This window comes from Spinacia oleracea, chromosome 4, assembly GCF_020520425.1.
Source record: "Spinacia oleracea cultivar Varoflay chromosome 4, BTI_SOV_V1, whole genome shotgun sequence".
Classification (NCBI taxonomy): domain Eukaryota; kingdom Viridiplantae; phylum Streptophyta; class Magnoliopsida; order Caryophyllales; family Amaranthaceae; genus Spinacia; species Spinacia oleracea.
This window is the reverse complement of record NC_079490.1, coordinates 24,284,553-24,306,465: the sequence shown is the minus strand read 5'-3', so window position 1 is coordinate 24,306,465 and position 21,913 is coordinate 24,284,553. Positions and strand designations below refer to the sequence as shown.

The following is a 21,913-nucleotide window of genomic DNA, read 5'->3' as shown; positions in this document are numbered from 1 at the left end:
GGTGTATATATATATATATACAACATATTTTAGTTAATAAGCGAGAATTGGAGTTAAAGATTAATGTCAATGGTAGATTATGATAATTATAAATCCATTCAAAATAAAGTGGTATTTTTTTTCTTTGTAATTGTTGAATATCTGTGAAGAAAAAGACATTATTCTTCGAGAACTTCGTTATTCTAATATTATGACGATTAATGGAAAGAAATTTCTGTTTTTTTTTTCTTTTGGTGAAATTGAAAGAAGTTTCTAATATGCTACAAAAATTACTGAATTATTAAGAAAAGGACATGTTCGATCGAATTTATACGAGTTGGTCTATGAAATTTTCAAATGGATGGAAGGGTGTGACCGTTTCTGCAATTCAACAAATGGTGTTGACTGGACTTTAGGTTTGTTTATCAACCGGGTTCAATATTTTTGTCAATCAATTTTGGCATGAATCAATTTGAAGTTTATGAGCCACATAAAATGAGCAACAATTTGACCTATTAAACTCAAATTTTAAATATATATAATTGTTAATTTCACCATTCATTCTTGTAAGTCGTCACGCTCCTTACGTGAAGCTAGAGATTAGAGTTGAGCACGGGCCCGATCATGCAAGCACATGGGCCAGGCTTGTGCCCTTGTGCATAAGCGGGTCATCGTTCCTTACATTGACCAAGAAAGTAATGTCGTATTGGGCTTGTGCCTACTCAGCTCACGGCTTCACCCACATGCTATAAACTAGTGGGTTGGCCCGTTTTGCTCGATCATGTCAAATTCAAAAATGATGGTCGTTATGATACCCCTAACTGTTATACTCGGGTACAACCATTAGTAGTTGTACGCCTGTATCCCTCCCAACCAACCAAAATGAAGCGCAACTGAAATTTATTAAAAAAAAAAAGGCCTACATCACGTGCTTTCTTTTTAACAAAAAAATTGAATATAAAATTTTCAATTTTCAGAAAGCTCTCATTTTTATTTTCTCTCTCCTCATTTTTGTTTTCTCTCTCCCCAATAGTTTCTTTCTCCTCATTTAATTTGTATGTGATTTTTAACAAATGTCAATCGGAGAATCCGCTTGCGTTTGCGCCTCCCTTATAATTCACGAGAATGATGTCGTTGCCACTAGTTGTAAACTTCTTCTTTCTTCTCTCGATCTTTTCTCCATTTTTTATTTTAATTTTCTTATTTTTTGTGGTTTTTTTATTGAATTTATATGTTGATTAGAAGAACTTCTTTGATAACTCAGTAGATTTTTCCTTTTATCTTCCACGTTAGTGCGCACATTAATTTTTATGTGATTTAGAAATTTTTTGGTCGAATCTCCATTTTCTCTCTCCATTTTCTTGCATATCAATTTTTATGTGATTTAGAGCGTCTGTATTGTTTGTTCTTTCTTTTGCTATTGTTTGTTATTTCTTGTTGTACTGTTTGTTCTTTCATGTTGTTTTTTAAATTCATCATAAAATTATTCATAACTAGTTGTTGGACCGTGCGCCAGCGCGCACGGTCCCCCAAGATATAAAAAATTATTTACCGAAATTTTATGAAAATCACGAGTCTAATACGAAGTATATGACTGGAAATAGTTGAAAGCATGAATATAACAGATGAGTAGAAATACCTAATACATAGTCATAAGAGATCCAAAATGTACAATGGGTATTTCCTACTCCTAGGAACATAAAATCACAAGTTATACATGTTCTTCTAAAAATGTATACCCCACGACATAACGTAGTTTAAGTACCGAAGTCGTGCTACATATATAATAGTTGCTTGCAAAAGGCGCATATGGTTTCGGTGCTAATTAGGTTCACGAAACATTATATTAATTCTAACTGGTCATGCACACCTACATAATATTGATTCTAACAGAGATTGCACACATAAAAAAGGGAGGCCTTTCTAAAAGAGTTTACTCTTCGGCCACAACCTCCAAAGATTCCTAGACATTATCCTCTAACGCCACGTACTTGTTCTAATGCCACTTCTTTAAGATACCATTGGAGAGCATTGCTCTTGGATAGGGATGTTGTTGGTCCTACCTTGACCAAGATATGTTTAGGACGAAGCTTCTCCTTCACGGTTGTGATTGCCTCATAATCACCTGAAATAAAGAAGCTAGGTATTGTAATTCATTATCTAGTAATAACACTAGTGGAAAAAACCCCTATTGAGGGGGGCATTTCGGGCTTGTTGAGGCGAACATAGCCCGCTTCAACAGAGGGGGCTTCAACAGGTCAGAGACATGTTGAGGCGGGCCAAGCCCGCCTCAAAAAAATATTTGTTGAGGCGGGCTTTTGAAAGCCCCCCACAACAGACCCATAAATAAGCTTAATAATTAACTCTCTGTTGAGGCGGGCTTGACAAATGCCCCCCATAACAGACCCACAAATCAACTATTGCCCGCCTCAACAGATTACGAATTGATACTTTTGGAGACAAAAATCTTAAAATACTATGAAAGTTTACATTTGCGCATGCTATTAAAGTTTTGGAGACAAAAATCTTGAAATACTTAACTTTTTTATTATTATTAATCAAATACGGAGTACATATGAGTTTCTATATTATCTTACAAAGTTGAATAAATCAAAGTACAAATATATGAAAAATCCAAACTAAGAAAATCGACAACTCCATTGAAAATGTATTTTTTTTGCATATTCATTAGCTAATAAAATGAATCTCACAGCCATGGCAAACCTGCAAAGAAAAAAAAAACGAGTAAGACACAATTTAATTAACAATAACAATTTTGCCAAAAAAAAATGAACAATAACAATAAAACAGAAATAAAGATCCTTAAATTATGAAATAATAAGATGAAAAATTACAAAACAGTTGCCATGAAAATATACCAGAAATGTTTTAAAAAGTAGTAAAAAAAAACCGACAAGAAAACAAAACTCACCCATTTAGATCTAGATCCTAACGTTGGAGATGGATCTTTTTAACTGAAGATCGACCATCAATCCATAAGCAGAACAACAAATTTCACCAAAAAATCGAGTTAACTGCCGACATTAGCAAAGAAATCAAAACATCACCAAATCAGAACAAAGTAGAAAATAGAGCAAAAAACCAAATTCAATCAAAAATTAAATTGAAAAAATAAAAAGAAAAGGAGATTGGACCTTGTTAGCATCACCATGTCGAGAAAATAGGGAGGATGGTTTGAAGCTTTGGTTTCTCTATCTTTTGTGAACCGCAAACACGAACCGCAAACACGAATGGAGAGAAAACGCCACAGGGAATGAGATGGTTGAAGAATCCATGGTTATTTTTTTCAAGAAAAAATAAACCGCAATCTGTAAATGTATGAGTTGTAAAAAATAAATCACAATCTGTAAATCTAAATCGCAATTGGTAATTGTAATTGAGAAATAAGGTGATTTGAAATAAATCGCAAGAAAAAAAGATGAGAAGTGAGATGATTATGAAAAAATATCAAGGAAATAAGGAGAGAGAAGAAAAAACGGCCGGCCAAGGAAATAAGAAAAAACCCTAATTATAATGGAGGCGAGTTGGGCATTTGGGTATTACTTAATTGGGCTTTAAAATTCGCGGGCTGAGACTCTGTTGAAGCGAGCAATAGAATGTTCGCTTCACAACCTTGAAACGGTTGAAGCGTACAACACCAAAGCCCGCCCCAATAGAGTTGTCTTGAGGCGAACAATTAAAAGCCCGCCTCGACATCTCTTTGAAATCTTTGACCCGCGTTGACTTAGGGTTGTTGAGGTGTGCTTTTAAATGCCCCCCTCAACAAGGGGGCTGCAACAGGGGTTTTTTTCCACTAGTGTAACAATTAGTATACTACTGTATTCCATGCTACGTAGTAGACTAAAAGTTGTTCATGAGCCATTAATTTGATTATATAGGTTGTTTTCTAAGGTACAAGTCATTCTCACACACACATAAATCACCAAAAGCGCGACTGGGTTACAAAGCACTCAACGAAATAGACAAATAATTCTTTGTACAACAATAAATATAAAAATGATCGACTTTAGAAGCTTCATACAACAACCCAACAACAAACATGGTCAATCAATTAACAAGCGGATTCGCCAAAGACCTTGAAACCGGTCCTATTCAAATTATCAATAGCATTAGCTCTTCCGTTACTATTAGATAATCTCAAATAAATCACAACCTCGTTCATATAAAGCCTCTCTTTAACACTCATCCCTTTCTTGTCTCCCTCCAAGCCAAACTCCTTTAGCTCCTTATATCCAACTTAGCAGAATAGGCAAAATTGGCTTATCCCCCCATAACACAAGGTGAAACCTTACTCAAAATAGCAGACAACTTTCGAGCTAGAATTCAACAAAATTAGGGATTTACCTTGAAGGATCATTCTCTGAATACATTTCCACCAGTTTGTGAAATTAGTTTTTTAGTTTTTTTATTAGTTGCTCCACTCAGCATCAAACATTGTTTTGCTTATTGCATCATCTATTTGATATAAAATAAATCCATCTCCAAACGTAAATGCAGGTAATGAAATGCCTGAAATAATGAAAAATAGTTCATTAGTAATTCAAATATCAGCTCAAAAAGGAAAGGGCTACATATACTAAAACAACATTGCAATGACAAACTGAATTTTACTTCAACAGAGATCATAATCTCATAAACCGCTTAATATGATAACTCTTAACAAATACTATAATATTACCATCGTGATCCACAAATCTGTTAGCTAATTAAGGATCCCCCCTCCCCCAACTTTATGTAACTAAGCACCAAAATTTGTGCTTCTCACCTAGACAAAATCCTATATGTTCTTAATCTTAATCAGGTTTTTCTTCTTCTGAATACATCACTATGCCTAATTTAAATCTTATACCATAAATAGTAACTATACCCATAGGGAATATTTTGATTTAATGATTTAATGTTTAAGTAGAAATAGACATTCCAATTATCTTCCAGTATGTGTGCTAGTATATGTGATGATCAGAGCATACTTTTCTCTTCGGTTATTGCTCATTTGTTGTTTTCTTTATTGATTAAGTACTCATCTGTAATATTGTTTTATCCCTGCATTTTTTGAAATTTGAGCATAATGAAAAGGTCAACTTTTTACTGATTCTATTGGTTTGAGACATGTGACCTTTTCCATATCGTACTTCCTTTCAATGTGGAACAACATGAAATTATAAGTGTGAGTTGCACTCTTGTTGTCCATTTATACTTGTCTGTTGTAGATAACTTGATCTCCCAGCTAGAGATGCATTTTCTTCATATCAAAACTTATGAAAATGAAAACAAAATATAAAGAAAGGTAAAGGCAAGTTAAAAATGATGCTTTAAGATATCTTTCTGCTCAAACCTGACATATACATGGTTTTGTGACCGAATAAAGCCTCTAGATTGTTGGAACGTATTATTTACCATTGTGTTATTTTCTCTCGATGATATAAGCTACAAGCCTACAAGTCTCTAATAGCTTATTATTACCGATCTCTATTTCTCTAAACACAACAACGTGTCACCTTCATCTTAGATATACTGTTTTGCTGCTTGATGATTTTACTTGAACCTATGCACTTCAGAAGTCTTCCTCTGGGTTCTTTATGTCATTTTATTGTAGTCCATAGTTATGTTTCATATTAAGTTAGAATGACAACATCAAGTTGTTTAGCACTAAGATGAGAGAGTTTGTGTACTAAGATTTAATAAAATAATATAAAAGAACAACTGCTTTTAAAACAAGGGGACATAAGTCTTGCTGCTTTGAGTTAAAAACTGGCAGAAGTTGGCATAAGAATGATTAGGACAATAGTATTAAGATTGCACAGAAGAAGTAAAAGAGCAAACACAACCAAAATATTAAAAAGTTAGACCTCGAATAAGCCCTAACCCGTTCGAATTGAAAAATCTAATTCTTCGATGCCTCGGTTTTGAGATTAGATTAGTGACACAACAATCAATTAAACATCAATTGAATTTGACGTATAAATACATGTAACACCCTAATAATTCCTTGCTTTTTATAAAACATTTTTCGACTTAAAACACAGGAATTACCAAGATATTACCGCCACCGTGATAACGGCTAAGGCTTTTTACCAGAATTTCGCAGCGGAATTAACTAACTTTCAAAACATATTAAATAAGTAGTTAATGGTTATTAAAACAAGTTGGAACCGTTGAGGCCCAAACCAAAGTATTAAACCATTTAAAATCCATTAACTATAAGCATTAGTAAAAACGATAGTCATGACTAAATAAAAATAGAGTTTATAAATTACGGACGAATAAAACTCTCCACTCGAATCCCATGATAACTTCTCCCGCAAGTTATCTCTACAAACCTGCTTTATTAAAAATCTACTCCCCAACAACGCAAATGCAATTGATGGATCATCATAGGGTCATTAAGGCAAAGGCCATGACCAGAATACATGAAGCACGAAGTGAGCAAAAGCTGAGTACGAACAAGCTAGAACAACATTCTATCCTAACATGCTTCACTCGACAAATTAGATAATCCACATGCATAAGCCATATAATAAACAGATAAACATGGAGACAATACTCGACACTTGACAAGACTCTTGAATCACAGATTAATAAAAAAAAAGTAGCTTCAAACGGGTAAAGTAAAGTATCCTCAAAAGGAAAGAAAAGGGTGATGGGAGCCAATTACCATACACCAAAATAAGTCGGGCTACTATCGACAGTCGGGCCATACCGACAGGAATTCCAATGCACAACGACATAAAAGAGAATGAAACAACGTCTTTTATCATTCTAGGAGTACAAGTTTTCCGGCAAGACTCCCCCCATTGTTCATACTCAAGGTATATACGTTCCCAGAGTTTTGAAGCTCTTTGGGTTACACTTTACGTTAATTAATATGTTATGTTCAAGGCGACTCAAGACTCTACTCAAGACACAACATACAAACAATTAAACAATTAACAATAACTCTTCATTATTTTACTTCTTTAGGACTTGTGATCAAACATAGAATCAAGAGAAATTACTCTCATTGTTCCTTCTCAAAAACATTGTTTGAGATAACCCGACATTGCCTATTAACAAGCGGGGTGTGCCCTTAGCACGAGTTGTACTTAATTCGATTCACATAGACTCTTTAACATATTCAACCCCTTGGTAGAATATATATTGCTCACTGGCAATATTCGACTGGCTCAATAATTATGCTAGACATCCTGTACTACAGCATAATAACAATAACAACTTGCATGCGCACTACTCATACATGCAAACCAACTAAACATGCTTGACATAATTCAACGATTATAAAAGTCCATAACATGATAGTTCAATAGAATCTATAAAGCATAATTTAATTAATAACATGTTCATTCACATAGATTCAATAATAATAATAACATGCTCGTTCTCAACATCAAACATGAATTTAATAACATATTCTTTCTCAATCATCAAACATGAATTCATAACAACATATAAGTTCACATGATTCGCATTCAATACACTTCACAAAGTCCTCAAGGGATGGGTGGTCACCCTAGTCTTGTACGTACCTGGAATACCTAAGTACGGGGCCACTGTGCGAATCACGACTCACTAGAAATCAACTCCTATAAACACAATGGAGAAACTTAATTATTAATCATGTTTACTAAATTTCCAGCAACTATTTAAGATTCTAAAACCTTAGTTTTAATTAGAAATTAATCGTTATTAATTAAATTGATAGTCTCAAATAGTCAACTCAAGTCCTAGTATAAAAACATTGACTTTTTTACCTTAAAAATCATTAAAAATCAACACTTTAAATCTTCGGATTTTTCATGAAATACCCCTCAATTTTCACGAAATTCACCAAATGCCCCTCGACTTTCAGAAATTCACCAAATGCCCCTCACCTTTAATATAATACCCAAACTACCCTTACTAATGACGCGCCGTTAGTGCTCCGTTAGCCAATTTTCAAACACCAAATACCCCTATTTTAATACTAATTTCACCAAATACCCCTTTGTTGAAAAATAATTCACCAAATACTTATATTTTTAAAGAACAATTTTGATGCACAATCTCTCACGCTGTTTACTTCAAACGACATTAGCAGCTTAGAAGTTGTGGAAATATGCTATTAGTCGGGTATGTGGTAACTGGAAATCACTTTGTTGGGGTGGATAGGGATGGGAATTTGCTCATTTTGACATTTCCACATGGTATGCAAATGAACATAATATATGGTAGTCACAGCAAACAATTACCAAGTAGTTTTAAGCATCCCCCCCCAACCCCCCCCCCCCCCCAAAACAGACAAAGGTCCTTAATCAAACATAGTTTTATAGAGAATCCATGATTCAAAACCACGTCCATCATTTTATTCCATAGGTGCGATTGTAAATGTTTCAATGAAGAAGAAGAAACTGATCTAATGCAGGATAAATATGGCGCCTCTCCATTGCAAAGGTACTCAAGAAACAGGCAATTCTTAATAAGGTTTTCAACCATTTCTGAAGTTATATTCACGTCATTTAGACTCAATGATGTAATAGTGTTCCTGAAACCAAAAGTGGTTGCCTTACAATATTCATCTGGAAAAGTATAACGCTTTTGTTCTTGTTGATAATACGCCCCTGGTGGTTTCAAATGTAACACTAGCTTCTTTGCTCGTTTGGCTATTGCATAATCCACCCATTTATTAATATCATATTGGAAACTATTATCCAGATCAAAAACAACCTTGAATTCATTTATATAAGGACCTTGATGTTCATTCACAACATGATTTACCCAACTTACGAATTTCGGTCTCTCTTCATCAGCAACTTTTGAATTGTATTTGATATTTTGCATTGCTAATGGATCTTCGACAATCAAACTAGGGGGCCTTACCTTTGATGATTGAGATTTTTTCTTTTGATTTTTCCATAGGTGCAGGGGGATCAATCTCCAAATTCTCAGATCGCAAATGTGATCTCCTAGAAAGCGGGACAACTCCATCACGGCCATGGAATATCTGAATACCATGTCAAAATTGGGACCATCTTCAAAAATTGGACCTTTGGACCCACCTCCACGCATCTAAGCAAAGGCAAAAATTGGACCTTTGGACCCACCTCCACCCTAATCGATAGTCACAGAAGCCAACAAAGCCGCCGCATCCGCCACCGTCGATAGGTAAGATCGACCCATAAACCGTCTTCCTCACTCCTCCTGTCACCGCTAAACCCATTTCCGAGCCTTCAGCCGCAATTCCTGAAACCCCCAAGAAATTCGCCGGGAAGCATAAAATAATTTCTGAAGAAAATTGGGGGATTAAAGATAGGTTTTCCAGAAGTTTATTGTTGGTTTTGGGTTTCAAATGAATTGATTTTGCTTTGAGGAATAATTGAAGACATGACTGACGAATTTATCCAAAATCTTCAGAAGTTTTTGGGTGTTTTCCGGTGATTAATGGATGCAGTTAAGGTTGATGAATGAGGAAGAACAAGGGGGAGAGAGAGAGGAGCAGTCAGCAGGGTGGTAGGGAAAGGTTAAGGCTCCAAAAAACAAAATAAGGGCAAAATAGTAAAGTCATGCTAACGGAGACTTAACATCTGTTAAGTGTAAGGGTAGTTTGGGTATTATATTAAAGGTGAGGGGCATTTGGTGAATTTCTCAAAGTCGAGGGGCATTTGGTGAATTTCGTGAAAATTGAGGGGTATTTCGTGAAAAATCCGTTAAATCTTTATAGTAAATCTGAAAATTTAAGTTGATCCCCATTATTTAAGTCGTCATTAAATTATGTGAATCAATCGCCTAAACCATTGGAATTAGAATCCTATCGATCAATAGGTCATCAATAAAACCATGTTTTGACCATAAAAATTGACACTTTAATACTTTATCAAATCTGAAAATAATAGTTCTCATAATTAAAATCATTCTCATCAATTCAAATACGAAAACATTAAAACACGGTGTTCACAATCGTTTCCAACAATTTAAATAATCCAAAAAGAAAATGATAATGTAATAATTTAAAAACGAAATTTGAAAAATGTTAAAAGTATACGGAGTGTGGAAATCGATCAACAACAACGACAACACACAACGGAACTTGTGTTGCGTGTGGGCAGCCAGCACAGGCAGCAGCACCGCACAAGCAGGGGCGCGGGCGCGGGGTAGGGCTGTGCGCGGACAAGAGCAAAAGAGAGAAGAAAGACTACTGCAGCAGGATTTTAGAACGCCCATAACTTCTAATCTATAACTCGGAATCGATTTATTCTTGAGGCAAAGTTCAAGAACTTTTTGAGATCTACAACTTTTAAGAAGAAACCTTTTTCTGAAAACAAACGGAAGTTGGTGAAAAACGGCCAAACATAAGTTCGACGAAAGAAAGGGGAATTTAGGGTTAGAGTTTTACTTTTAGGTTTAATGAATAATAGTGAGGGATTTTGAGGGTGAGCACTTATATTTATAGGCTTAGGAAACTCAAAGATGGGCTAGGGTTTAGGATTCCCTTTCGGGCTTCATTAAACATAAGATGGGCTTGCTTAATTTGTTTGGACTTGAATTTGGAATTGGATTGGGCTAGATTAATTTAAAATCATTTTACTTTTGAAACCCAATTAAATTCCCAACTTGAAATAATAAAGTCTTCTTGTTTTATAATTAATTAAAATAATAAATATTCTAATTAATTAAAAATACATTTAAATAATATTTAAATGCGATTTAAATTCTAAAAATCATAAAAATGCTTTATAAATATAATAAAATATATTTATAAAATAAAGAAAAATACGAGGTATTACAATACAGGTTAAATTATGGAGAGGATTTAGATTAGAAATTCATTTAGCCCCTAATTCTTCAAATTCATGAGTTGGAAAGTAGATAAACAAGCGCAAACATGTCAAATTCAAAGAAAAATTGAAGAGGAAAAATGAAAAAAAAAATGATGTCATTAAATTGAGTAGATTAGTGAAATACCTAAATTTCCAATTAGGATACTGAACTGAGAGGACTTCCAAATTCAATGATCCTTAGCAATAACCGAGGAGGACGCAGAAATTAGAATTAACATCATTTTCGTTCCCTTCACTGTCGCCGAGAAATTGCCCAAGATGATCGAGTATCATTGCACTCACTACCCTTCGAGTTTCAGAATAGGAACTCTGGCGTGAGATATAGATTGCAACCTCCTAAAATTGTTTGCAAAACAAGCTTTTTAATGGTAAAAGAAACAATGGACTTACTCTACAAAATTCTCATAGAATCTACACTGCTAGGATACTTTCACAAGCTAAGCTTTAATGGGTAGACCTTCAACTCTTTAAGACAACTTTTCTACATGGATTATATCCAGTCTAAACTTGTTTAGTATATTCTTCAGGTTACACGGGCATTATATTAACCAAATTCTTGGTGGCTGGAAAAATCTCAGCATATAGACGGATAATTTTTCAATAACATTAGTCCAGTTCTAAATGGATAATTTTTCAATACCATTAAGTGCATTTCTCATGGGATAATTTTTCAGTACCATTAAGTCCAGTTCTCAAAAGAGGTCATATGGAGAGCGAGATTTTGTATAGCTAATTCTTTATCCTCTACTAATGGTCAACTTTCCGACTTACTTTTCCACATATGACAGACTTGCTTGCTTTGAGGTTACACCACATTGGTCTAAGTTATTTTCACAACAGAAATTTGAGTCTCAATGATGGCAAGGTCTAAACAAATTATAACATCCAAATCTACAACGTACTTTAAGATCCCCAAAATTAAAAGTATGAAAGGGTTGACAGCTTTAGAGCTTTGGTTGAGATGACAAACAAGCAAGAAATCAAAGGGTAGGGAAGGAGTGGATTGGTGATCTTAAGATGACAATATTCTAAATAACATAGGCCTGCAGCAGATGAAATTACCTCTACAGTTTGCTCTTGATCATTATCATCTTGGTCATCACTCTGGAGGCCGGAATCCTCAGCCCTCAAAGACTCTGCCCATTCTTTGTGCATTTTTATCACTTCTTCCTCTTCCTCTCCAGCAATAACATCTCCACGTGAATGAAACTATTAGATATGAACAAATCCATGATCAACATATATCTTCTTTTTAAATCCCATAAACTTGTTTTTCAATTATGATCACTAAGTTTTATTCTAATATTACAAAAGTTTCCACAGCTTCTATCTGGAATGATTGAAGAGGATATTTGTGTTACCTCATCAACGCTATGGAGACTCTGTTTACTGGGCCACACCTTCCTCGTCAACACCACCAGTCTTCTCCTACAATATCGCCACTGAGAATAAGCAACCGTATAATAAATTAATTGTATTTTACTCCAAATAAAACTTCATAATTTAGTAATGTAATAGAGAAGAATGAGTCACAGACAATAGAAACACACATGTATTAAACATTTAGAGAACTCCATATAGCTTTGGCATGTTTTGCTATTCTTTTAGGCCCGTACTTCACAGTGGAATAGCTTAGATATTTAAGTGAATCTATCTACCAACATAAAACCAAGCTCAGACAGAGGAATAAATAATATTAGCTGCACTGGGGCACATATGAAACTGCATGTTGCATCCATAACTAACCTTTGCATATTTAAGGAAAGTTTCTCCGGAAGCAAGAGAATAGCAAATGGCTCAAAATAGGGTGAAGTAGAAAACGTCATCTGTACATGAAGAGAACTATGAAAGCGATAAAAGGACGACAAGTTGCATACGAAATTATAAACAAAACATAAGATTCAAAAGCAACAGAAGATATTTTTTGTAGAATTTCAGTTTCTGAAGCCTATTAGAGTTGTGTTGTTTCCTAAATAGTAAATACGCAACTGAAGTATATTCAATACCCTAAATCACCAAAGCCCTTGTGACCTAGTCAGTTGGACCCTTAATTATAAGGAAGTTCAATTAGGTTAACCAAAATGGTACCTTAATTAGCTCAATAACAAGTACGTCTTTTTCCACACAAGAAAGAGCCTTTGGCTTATTAGTTATTACTACCTTTGTGAATAAACGTTCTCTTGAATATGCTTAACGATAAGATTCATAAACAAATGTTTCTGTAGTTCATAAATATCCTAAGTTACTCCTAACAAGCATAATAATGCTATAGATGAAAATACAACAAATCAATGTAAGTGATAAACTCATAGAAACTATCGACATCTACTTGTCAAGCTCGGATTCTATGGAGCTCCATATAATTGGAATTTTTGACGATCCTGGACGTAGAGAAACACAAAAATTCTCTTTAACTATCCATGAATCCTTAGCAGCAATATTACAAGCATCAATCGCACCCTTGCAAGACAATATACCTCAAACTCTTTGAGAAAAGTTATACTGCATTGTAAAGCTTAATACACAAAACTCTCCTTCTACATACTCCTTTTAATTGTGAATCCAACTAAACATTACAGCAAATTAAGTAACCATATACACATACTCAGGTTGCACCAGGTATGAAATAAAAAACAATCCTAAAGAGAAGGTGTTTCTGAGCACCATTAGTAATAGAACATACATAACAAAGATTACATGCTAATTAAACCAGGTCCCTTTCCATGTTAGGGAAGACATCTGGTTCATCAGTGGTAATTAAAGACACTACCATGTTTGAGATAGAACCTTCTTTTTAATTTAGACTTGCTATGGTTATTGCCTACAACTTTCACAACAGGATGTTCAGGGATCTGAATAGGCAAGAATTTATAAAAAGTAGATTCTGAGCTACAAAAAACAAATTCCGAATCAGAAGAGAACTTAGGTTTGAACGACATGATGGAAAATTGGAAATCAGTAACACAAGACTTTTTTTTACATATTTTTGTACTCGTAATAGTTATATCTCCATCTTTAGCACATCAATTTAAGAAACAATCCAACCTTCCAAGATAGGTTATTGCAAACTAATAATGCTTCAGCCAGCAAGAAGTGGGAAATTATGGGGCTTTAAAAGTAATATTACAGTCCAAGTACATGACTCCAATCATTCATAAAATTAACTGCAACCAAAAATCAATAAATAATTGTGGTTGGTAAACATAATGAAGCTCATGAAACCAAATCGGACAAAGAAAGCACGCAATAAACTACATACTGTCAAAGCCCTTGAGAGGTCATATCTGCTGATATCAACATCTCCACTCTTTGGCCGAATGAAGATGTACCAAGAACAATATAAAATAGAAAAATCAATCTGAGTACTTTAAAGAATAAATAGGACTAAAATCTTTATGTCTCAGACAAAAGATAGATAAGTGTATTAGCCTCACAACAATGCTGGAAAAATCAATAAAATGAGGCTGATCTAGAGGGAGAATTGATAAGAGGAATATTCAGAACAATGGAAGGTTCATCAAGCTGTCAAACTTACATGTGTGTAGTGGATAGGAAAATAACGGCCTATAATATCAAAGAAGTCCTCAGCAAAATTTTCCACATGTCTAAAGGATTTAGAAAAATGTGTGACAAACCCTCCACGACATGGAAAACCTGCATCAAACACTGGTGATCTTTTTCTCTTTCGAGAATTGTGTGCGACTGTCAAATTTTCAAAAGAAAAGAAACAAATTTCAGTTAAAATTCAATGCAAATCGAAAATGAAGGAGATAGAACGGGAGATGCAGGAATCATAAAATGAAGGAGCAATAGATAGGGAATAGAATAAAGCAAGTGTATAACCGAGCCGCTCGTCGTACCTGCGTTGTTAACTGTCACATTTTGGTCAAATCTTCATTCATCTCAAGAACAGTCTATTCTAAAATTTTCTCCGCGTCCTCAAAATTGCTTAAAAATCGAGTTTGCATACGAATAAGTCCAACAAAGATGACAACCCATCATGAAAAATGTCACCAATTATCAACATATACAAAAGCCAATAAATCCGACTTCTGCAAACAGATAACTTCAAAACTCAAACCTTAACTCTAGAAAATTGATCAAAGAGGTTCATTTGTGAACCAAGAGAACCGCCACTGTGCCCATTACACCTAGACCAATTAAAATGTTGTAACTGAACTCCACTCAATCTCAATGCTCCAACTGCAAGCAATGCAAAGAACTTAATTCATCAAAACAAACATTATGTATCTAATCAGAAGCATACAATAACAAATAAAACATTATTTCAATATAAAAACCATTAAAAAAATAATATCAATTCATCAAATTCTCCACCAAAACCTTATCAAGCATTACAACCAATAACTGAATTCATCAAAGTAGCAACCATTGCACTAAACTTTTCCACCACACTAATTAAACCCCAAACACAAATTCCCAATTGTAACCAACATTTAAAATCAACAACTACAAGATAAAACAGACAGTCCCCCATCATACCCATGAGCTCAAATTAGCACAAAAATCAAATTATATAACAATTACATAGAAGATTGAAGGTGGGTAATTACCAATGTTACAAAAATATGCATAAAACCAAATTAAAGACAAAATTGATGGTGGATAAGTTACCATTGATTCCAAAGAAAGAAGACCTTATACCAAGGCTAAGAACATAGCCTATGAGAAGCAGCGTTTGTTGTAGATGGCGCGGAAGCAGCCAATCGTGAACTTGTGATTGGTGGCACATTTGTAGCCATATCCCCAAAAATACCAGAAATCATGAAAAACAAATCAAACAAAAACACCAAATCAATATTTCAATTCAGTTAGACCAGCCTAACTCGAACAAATCAACTATTAAAAGCAAGAAATAAAACCCTAATTCGAAAAATCCAGAGAAGGAGAATCATACTAGGAGAAAGAGACAAATTAATAGTGAGGAGATTCAGAAGGAGTATGCGTAGTGAGGAAGAAATTTCAATCGTTGTTCATACGAACAACCAAGTTCTGCTATTCGTGAGTGAGAATGATGTAGCAGCGCAAAACACTGGAGGGGAGAGGACGAAGAAGGGAGATGAGATAGAAAATGAGGGTGAAGGAGATTCGAGTGAGAGCTAGGGTTTGGAACCAGAGGTGAAAGAAAGAAGAAGGGAAACAGGGAGAAGGGAAGCAGAGAAACAAGCGTGGCATAATCTGGAGAGAAAGTAGAGAAGCCACGTGGCAATATTTGAGAAGAAGGGTAGATCAGTAGTAAAGGGATAGAAGCGGGGGAAAAATCGCCAGAGCACTATTACTGCAATAGTAACTTGAACTTTGCATGTTTTAAAGTGTTAGGGTTGTTGTATTGTTTGTGGTTTCGTCTGGAACTTTATGTTCTTTTTTATATTGTATGTTCTTTTTGGTTGAATTGTTTGTTCTTTCTTATTTATTTGTTTGTTCATAATAATCATCTGGTTAATGTTCATAATGAAATTGAGCTATTCATTGATCCTTTATATTTTTACAAGCGCCTATATTGTTCTTTCTTTTTGTATTGTTTGTTCTTTCTTGTTGTACTGTTTGTTCTTTCATGTTGCTGCCAAACTATTCTGAGCAATAGTTGGCATCTAAATTTGCTTTTTAAAATTCATCATAAAATTGTTCATAATTGTTTTACTGTTTGTTCTTTCTTCTGGAATTTTATGTTCTTTTTTATATTTTATGTTCCTTTTTGTTGAATTGTTTGTTCTTTCTTGTTTATTTGTTTGTTCATAATGATCATCTGCTTAACGTTCATAATGAAATTGTTCATACTTTTTGTTTTATTTGTTCATACCTTTTGTATTCTTTGTTCTTTCTTGTTCTATTACTGAGCATCTTTTAAACTCTTGTTCTTTCTTTTTCACCTATATGTTTTCTTTGCATGCTCATCATTTTCAAATCAGTAAATGTTCATTTTTAAATTAGTTGTGATCATCATATCAAATTACTTACTATCTTCATTTTTAGTCTACAACAACGAGGAAATTGAAATCGGGAAAGTCAATTATATTCATATCACACTTCATACACACATTCAAAAGTATATAAACTCGGGACTACATCAAAAACAAGATTCAAGATTGAATATATAGAAAAATAAGTGATGATTTCTACCAATATATTGTAATTCAAATACAATTTTACATATGTAATGCTTAAATGTTCATTTTTTTGGTAAGATATATATGTCATTTGACATATTTTAATTTCTCAATATGTGTAAATATATGTTCAAAGTAATAACATAGTAATGCAATAACTATGTTCATTTTTAAAATTAGTAAATACTCATTTAATAGTCATTTCTAAATTGGTTGAACAAATAAGGATTGCCAAATAATTAGATAAACGTTCATATTCGAATGAGTGGATAAATGTTCATTTCCAAATAAATAAATAAATGTTCATTTCCAAATAAATAAATAAATGTTCATTTCCAAATAAATAAATAAATGTTCATTTCCGAAATAGTAAATGTTTATTTCCATACTAGTATTAATGTTCATCCTAAACAATACAAACTATGCCCATTTTAGATTGGGGTACAACCATAGCTGGTTGTACCGGGTACAACTAAAAATTCGCAGGTCGTCATGCATAGCAATTAGCAACAAATCCCATATTCTATCGGCATATCACTCATACCTTTTAGGGCCTCTAATGGGCTCGTGCCATGTTACGTAAATTTGCGTTTGACTCAAAAGACCCCCGTGCAACCTGGCCCCCAAATTTTTGGCTGCATAGCTATGCATGCAATTTTGCATGCATATGAGCTTCAACTGCTTTGTTTCAGCAGTTTCAGCATTCCTTTTTTAATGCATTATTCTGTTTCCTCTTTTTTTTTTTAAAAAAAAAAAATTATTTTAATTTTTAATTTTAATTTTTTTAAAAAATTTTGTATAACGCTTGTTTTCCCCAAAAAAAATCTCATTATTTGAGTAAGCTGCAACCACACATAAGGAACAAACAAATGGACATTTAAAGTAACTTAATGAACATTCATGTTCAAAAACTGAACTTGTCATCTATTTTTCTATACGCTTCTTCTATTTTAGTTCTATTTCTATATGCTTCTAAATTTTCTGCTTCTTTCCTTTCGGGTTTCACTTTTTTTGCTACACCGGTCTTTTTCCTCTTTCTACATGCTTCCTTATTTGCAGATTCTTTTCTTGTTGTTTTTGCCTTCAATTCTTGCAGCCTCTCTTAATACCACATATTCCATTTCGGTTTATTTCTTTTGTTGGCGCATTCATATTAACCTTTTCCTTCCTGCATGAAAATCATAATGTTGTTAGTTGAACATTATTCTGTATAAATTGAACATAAGACTTGAGAAACTGAACATCACACAAAGTGTTCTTATTCATGAACATATGATAGTTTTATAAGTTGAATTTAATTGAACATGATTCGTTATAAGTTGAACACGAGACTTGAGAAACTGAACATCACACAAATTTTTTCTTATTTGTGAACATCATCTTTTATAAATTAAACATCATCTTTTATAAGTTGAACATGATGAGTTATAAACTGAACATGACAATATTTAGAAGGTACCAATTTTGATATTTTAGTAAAGAATAATGAACACCTGCTTATAAAATATGAACATGATCTTTTAGTAAAGAATAATGAACATCTGTTTTAAAGAATGCTTTTGGCTCGTTGTTTGATGTTGATGCTTTTTTATTAATGTTGATGCTTGCCTTTTAGTTGAACATAAGACTAGAGAAACTGGACATCACACAAAGTGTTGAAGATGTCATAGTTTTATAGGTTAAATTTAGTTGTACATAATTCTTTATAAGTTGAACATGAGACTTGAGAAACTGAACATCACACAAAAGTATTGAACATATATTATTTTTATAAGTTAAATTTCGTTGAAAAACATCACACCAAAGTGTTGAACATATCAGTTTTATAAGTTGAATTTAGTTGAACATGATTCTTTATAAGTTTAACACGAGAGTTGAAAAACTGAACATCACACAAAAGTGTTATTATTTGTGAACATCATCTTTTATATGTTGAACATGATAAATTATAAACTGAACATAACAAATTCAAAATTAATATTCAGCAATAACTACCACAACCACCACGAACAACAATCCCAACAACAATACCAACAACAACAACAACACAATACTAAGTTACCAAATGTAGTTCATTCTACAATTCTGAACATCGAACTTTATAAATTAAACATGAACGGTGATAGATCTAAAATCGCAGCATAAAATTGTTGTTCGAAATAAATGAACACCTACATATATTAATTTGAACATCTACATATATTAATTTGAACATCTCCAACCACGAAATCAATTAACGACAATATGTAAGTTAAAGTCACAATCAAATTTGGTGACGAAACTAACAAATTATTAAACACGAATTCACAACAAATGAACCTTGAATAAATGCGTATTAAAGATCAATTTACAAAGGAAACTCACGAATTTCATACAAATAAACATGGATTGGCATAAAGAGAGGAGAGAGATATTCGACGGATCTGATCAAAAATTCGCCGGAACTGATGAGAAATTTGACAGATTCGACCAGAAAATCGATAGATCTGACCAAAATTTGACATATCCGACCAAAAAATCGATAGATCTTACCAGAAATTTGACGAATCCGACTAGAAATTCGCCAGAATCGCATGAGTAACCGTCACTGTGGAATCCATTAGAGTCAAATTGGAGGTTTAAAGAGAGATAAATATGTAATTTGATGAGAGAAAATAGTAGTTTGATGAGAGAGAATGTGGAGGTTTTGATGAAAGAGAAAATGGTGAGAGAAAAATAAAATGGAGTTTGATGAGATAGAAAATGGGAAAAGGTTAGAGGAGAGAGAAAAATGGGTATAATATAGTGTGTTTTAGCTCATATGCATCTAGAGATAGATGCATACCTATGCAGCCATTAATTATTACAACCTGGCCCATACCCAACCTAGTGGCCTTGGAGTTTTCTAGGAGGAATCGATATCATATGATCGAAATCTTTTCAAATTTGTCATCATATATATATATATATATATGTCTGTATGTATATATTCTAAATATTATCGTAAATTTTATTCTTTAACGGTTGCTCATTTATAACTAAAAATATTAAGTTATTGTTGAAAATTACCCGCATTAAAAATATGAAAATATACGTAACAACTAATGTAAAACGGCGTAAACTCTAGAGTGATTTTTATTCACCAACTTTTGGCCCCTAATAAACACTTTGACCATCATTTTCATTTCCCTTCATCAACTAAACAAAATATAGAGTTTATCACTCTTGTTAATTATAAAGAATAATTAGTTTCTATACAAAATTGTCATAGAACTAGCTAGTTTATCATTTTAAAACACATTACAAATTTCCAACCCAAAAAAAAAGCAACTTATCCCCTCTCGACCAATGTAATTCTACAACTAATGCTCCTAGTCAAATTACTTTTCACAAAGTCTGTCCTTACGGCTTCTTGTGTCCTCTCTTCATCTTCCTCCACCCAATCAGTTTGCGCCAAGTGTCCTGTTGAATAACATCTCCAAATCATGTCAATAATATGATCATCCTCTATCTCCCGTCTTACTCCAACCTCCACTCTTGGCCCGTTTTCCGCCTCGTGATCGCTACTCGAATCCACCCGGGCCGACTCGTATGGCGTGTTAACAAGCTCGGCCCGGCAAATTGGGCATGTGGTGTGAGCTGCCAACCAGCGGTCCACGCAAAGAAGGTGGAAAACATGGTCACACTTGGGCAGTAAACGTAGGGTTTCTTCCTCCTCGTACGGGCTTAGACACACCGCACACTCTAATGGTTCCATGTTGGGTCCAAGGCTTACTACATTAGAGTAGGTCAAGACAGGAAAAAGCCCTAGGATCGCCGGGTCAAGCCCGCCTCGGACGCATTGGGCGGGCTCGGGGTCATCCGAGAACCGGCAGAAGCGATTGAAGCAAGCATAAGCGGCATAGTACAATATGACGAACAAGATGATTAAGCCCGCAGCCAATACTCCCGTGTAAAGTGAGTTCGAGTCGGAGTCCGAGTCGCCTACATTGACGTATTGTGCTCTTGCAAATAAATTAGTAGGGTAAAAAGAAGAAAGGAATAATAATGTGATGAACAAAATGTTTGTATGGTAATAATAACGTAGAGAACTCGAAAAAAGGAGCAAATGTATCATGTTACGTTGATGAATATAACTCCTAATTTGTTCGAATTAGTACCAATTAACTTAAAATAAATAGTGATGAGGAGCGATTACGCGTGAGATCGAAAGACTTACAGTATAGTATTTTGAAGCAAAATCGTGTAGCCATCATTCATTAGAATCTACAATTTTGAGCAGAAAGTGGCAAGCCATTAGTAAGATTCTTGGAACAAAAAAAATAAGTATTGCAAGTTTTGCAACTCACAAAAGGGTGTTAATGTTAACAGTTGACTCTTGCATCGGTTTACATTTTAATTAATTAATTAGCAAGTAGTAGTAGATTCATTTAGTTTGATATTGCAAATTATTCTTTGGATATACTTGTATTTAGTCTCGGTTGAATGAGTATTCGATCATTATCTTATCGTCTAATGTCATAATGTCAATGGTTTGTTACGAACTTAATTACGATAAACCATTCGATTTTTGCATTGGTATCATTTTTGCCATGAATCTAAGGGTCGTAGGCTTAATTTTTACTTTTACGGATTAAAAGACAACACATGAATGTACTATACTAGAGATCAAAGTACGCGAGAATTTACGTGGTTTCTGTGAATATAATGATACGGCTTACCCTAATACGGGTGTCTGAGACTCATATATATAATAATATGGTACAATAGTACAATTACGAGTATACCCTTAGTATCCTCTATTACACCCCCTCAATCTGTGCAGGGGAACCACGCGCAGATTGGACCGTAAAAACTCAAAACGCTGACCTGACAAACCTTTCGTAAAAATATCAGCTAATTGTAACTCAATAGGGACATAACGAACAACTAAATCACCATGAGCTACACACTCACGAACAAAATGATAATCTATATTGATATGTTTGCTACGAT

At 34.0% G+C, this 21,913-nt stretch overlaps 1 protein-coding gene and 1 long non-coding RNA gene across 2 annotated transcripts; both read right to left on the bottom strand.

Moving 5' to 3' along the window:
* Positions 1–17,744: 17,744 nt before the first annotated feature.
* LOC130459598 (uncharacterized) lies at positions 17,745–19,629 on the bottom strand. The gene is made up of 2 exons (XR_008919110.1): positions 19,304–19,629; positions 17,745–18,107 (listed from the first exon to the last, which is right to left on the bottom strand). It is a non-coding gene; the product is annotated as an uncharacterized lncRNA (long non-coding RNA).
* Positions 19,630–20,249: 620 nt separating this feature from the next.
* LOC110780398 (E3 ubiquitin-protein ligase ATL15-like) lies at positions 20,250–20,675 on the bottom strand. Its single transcript, XM_021984797.2, has one exon. The coding sequence runs from the start codon at positions 20,673–20,675 to the stop codon at positions 20,250–20,252; it is 426 nt and encodes a 141-aa protein (XP_021840489.2).
* Between the last annotated feature and the right edge of the window lie 1,238 nt (positions 20,676–21,913).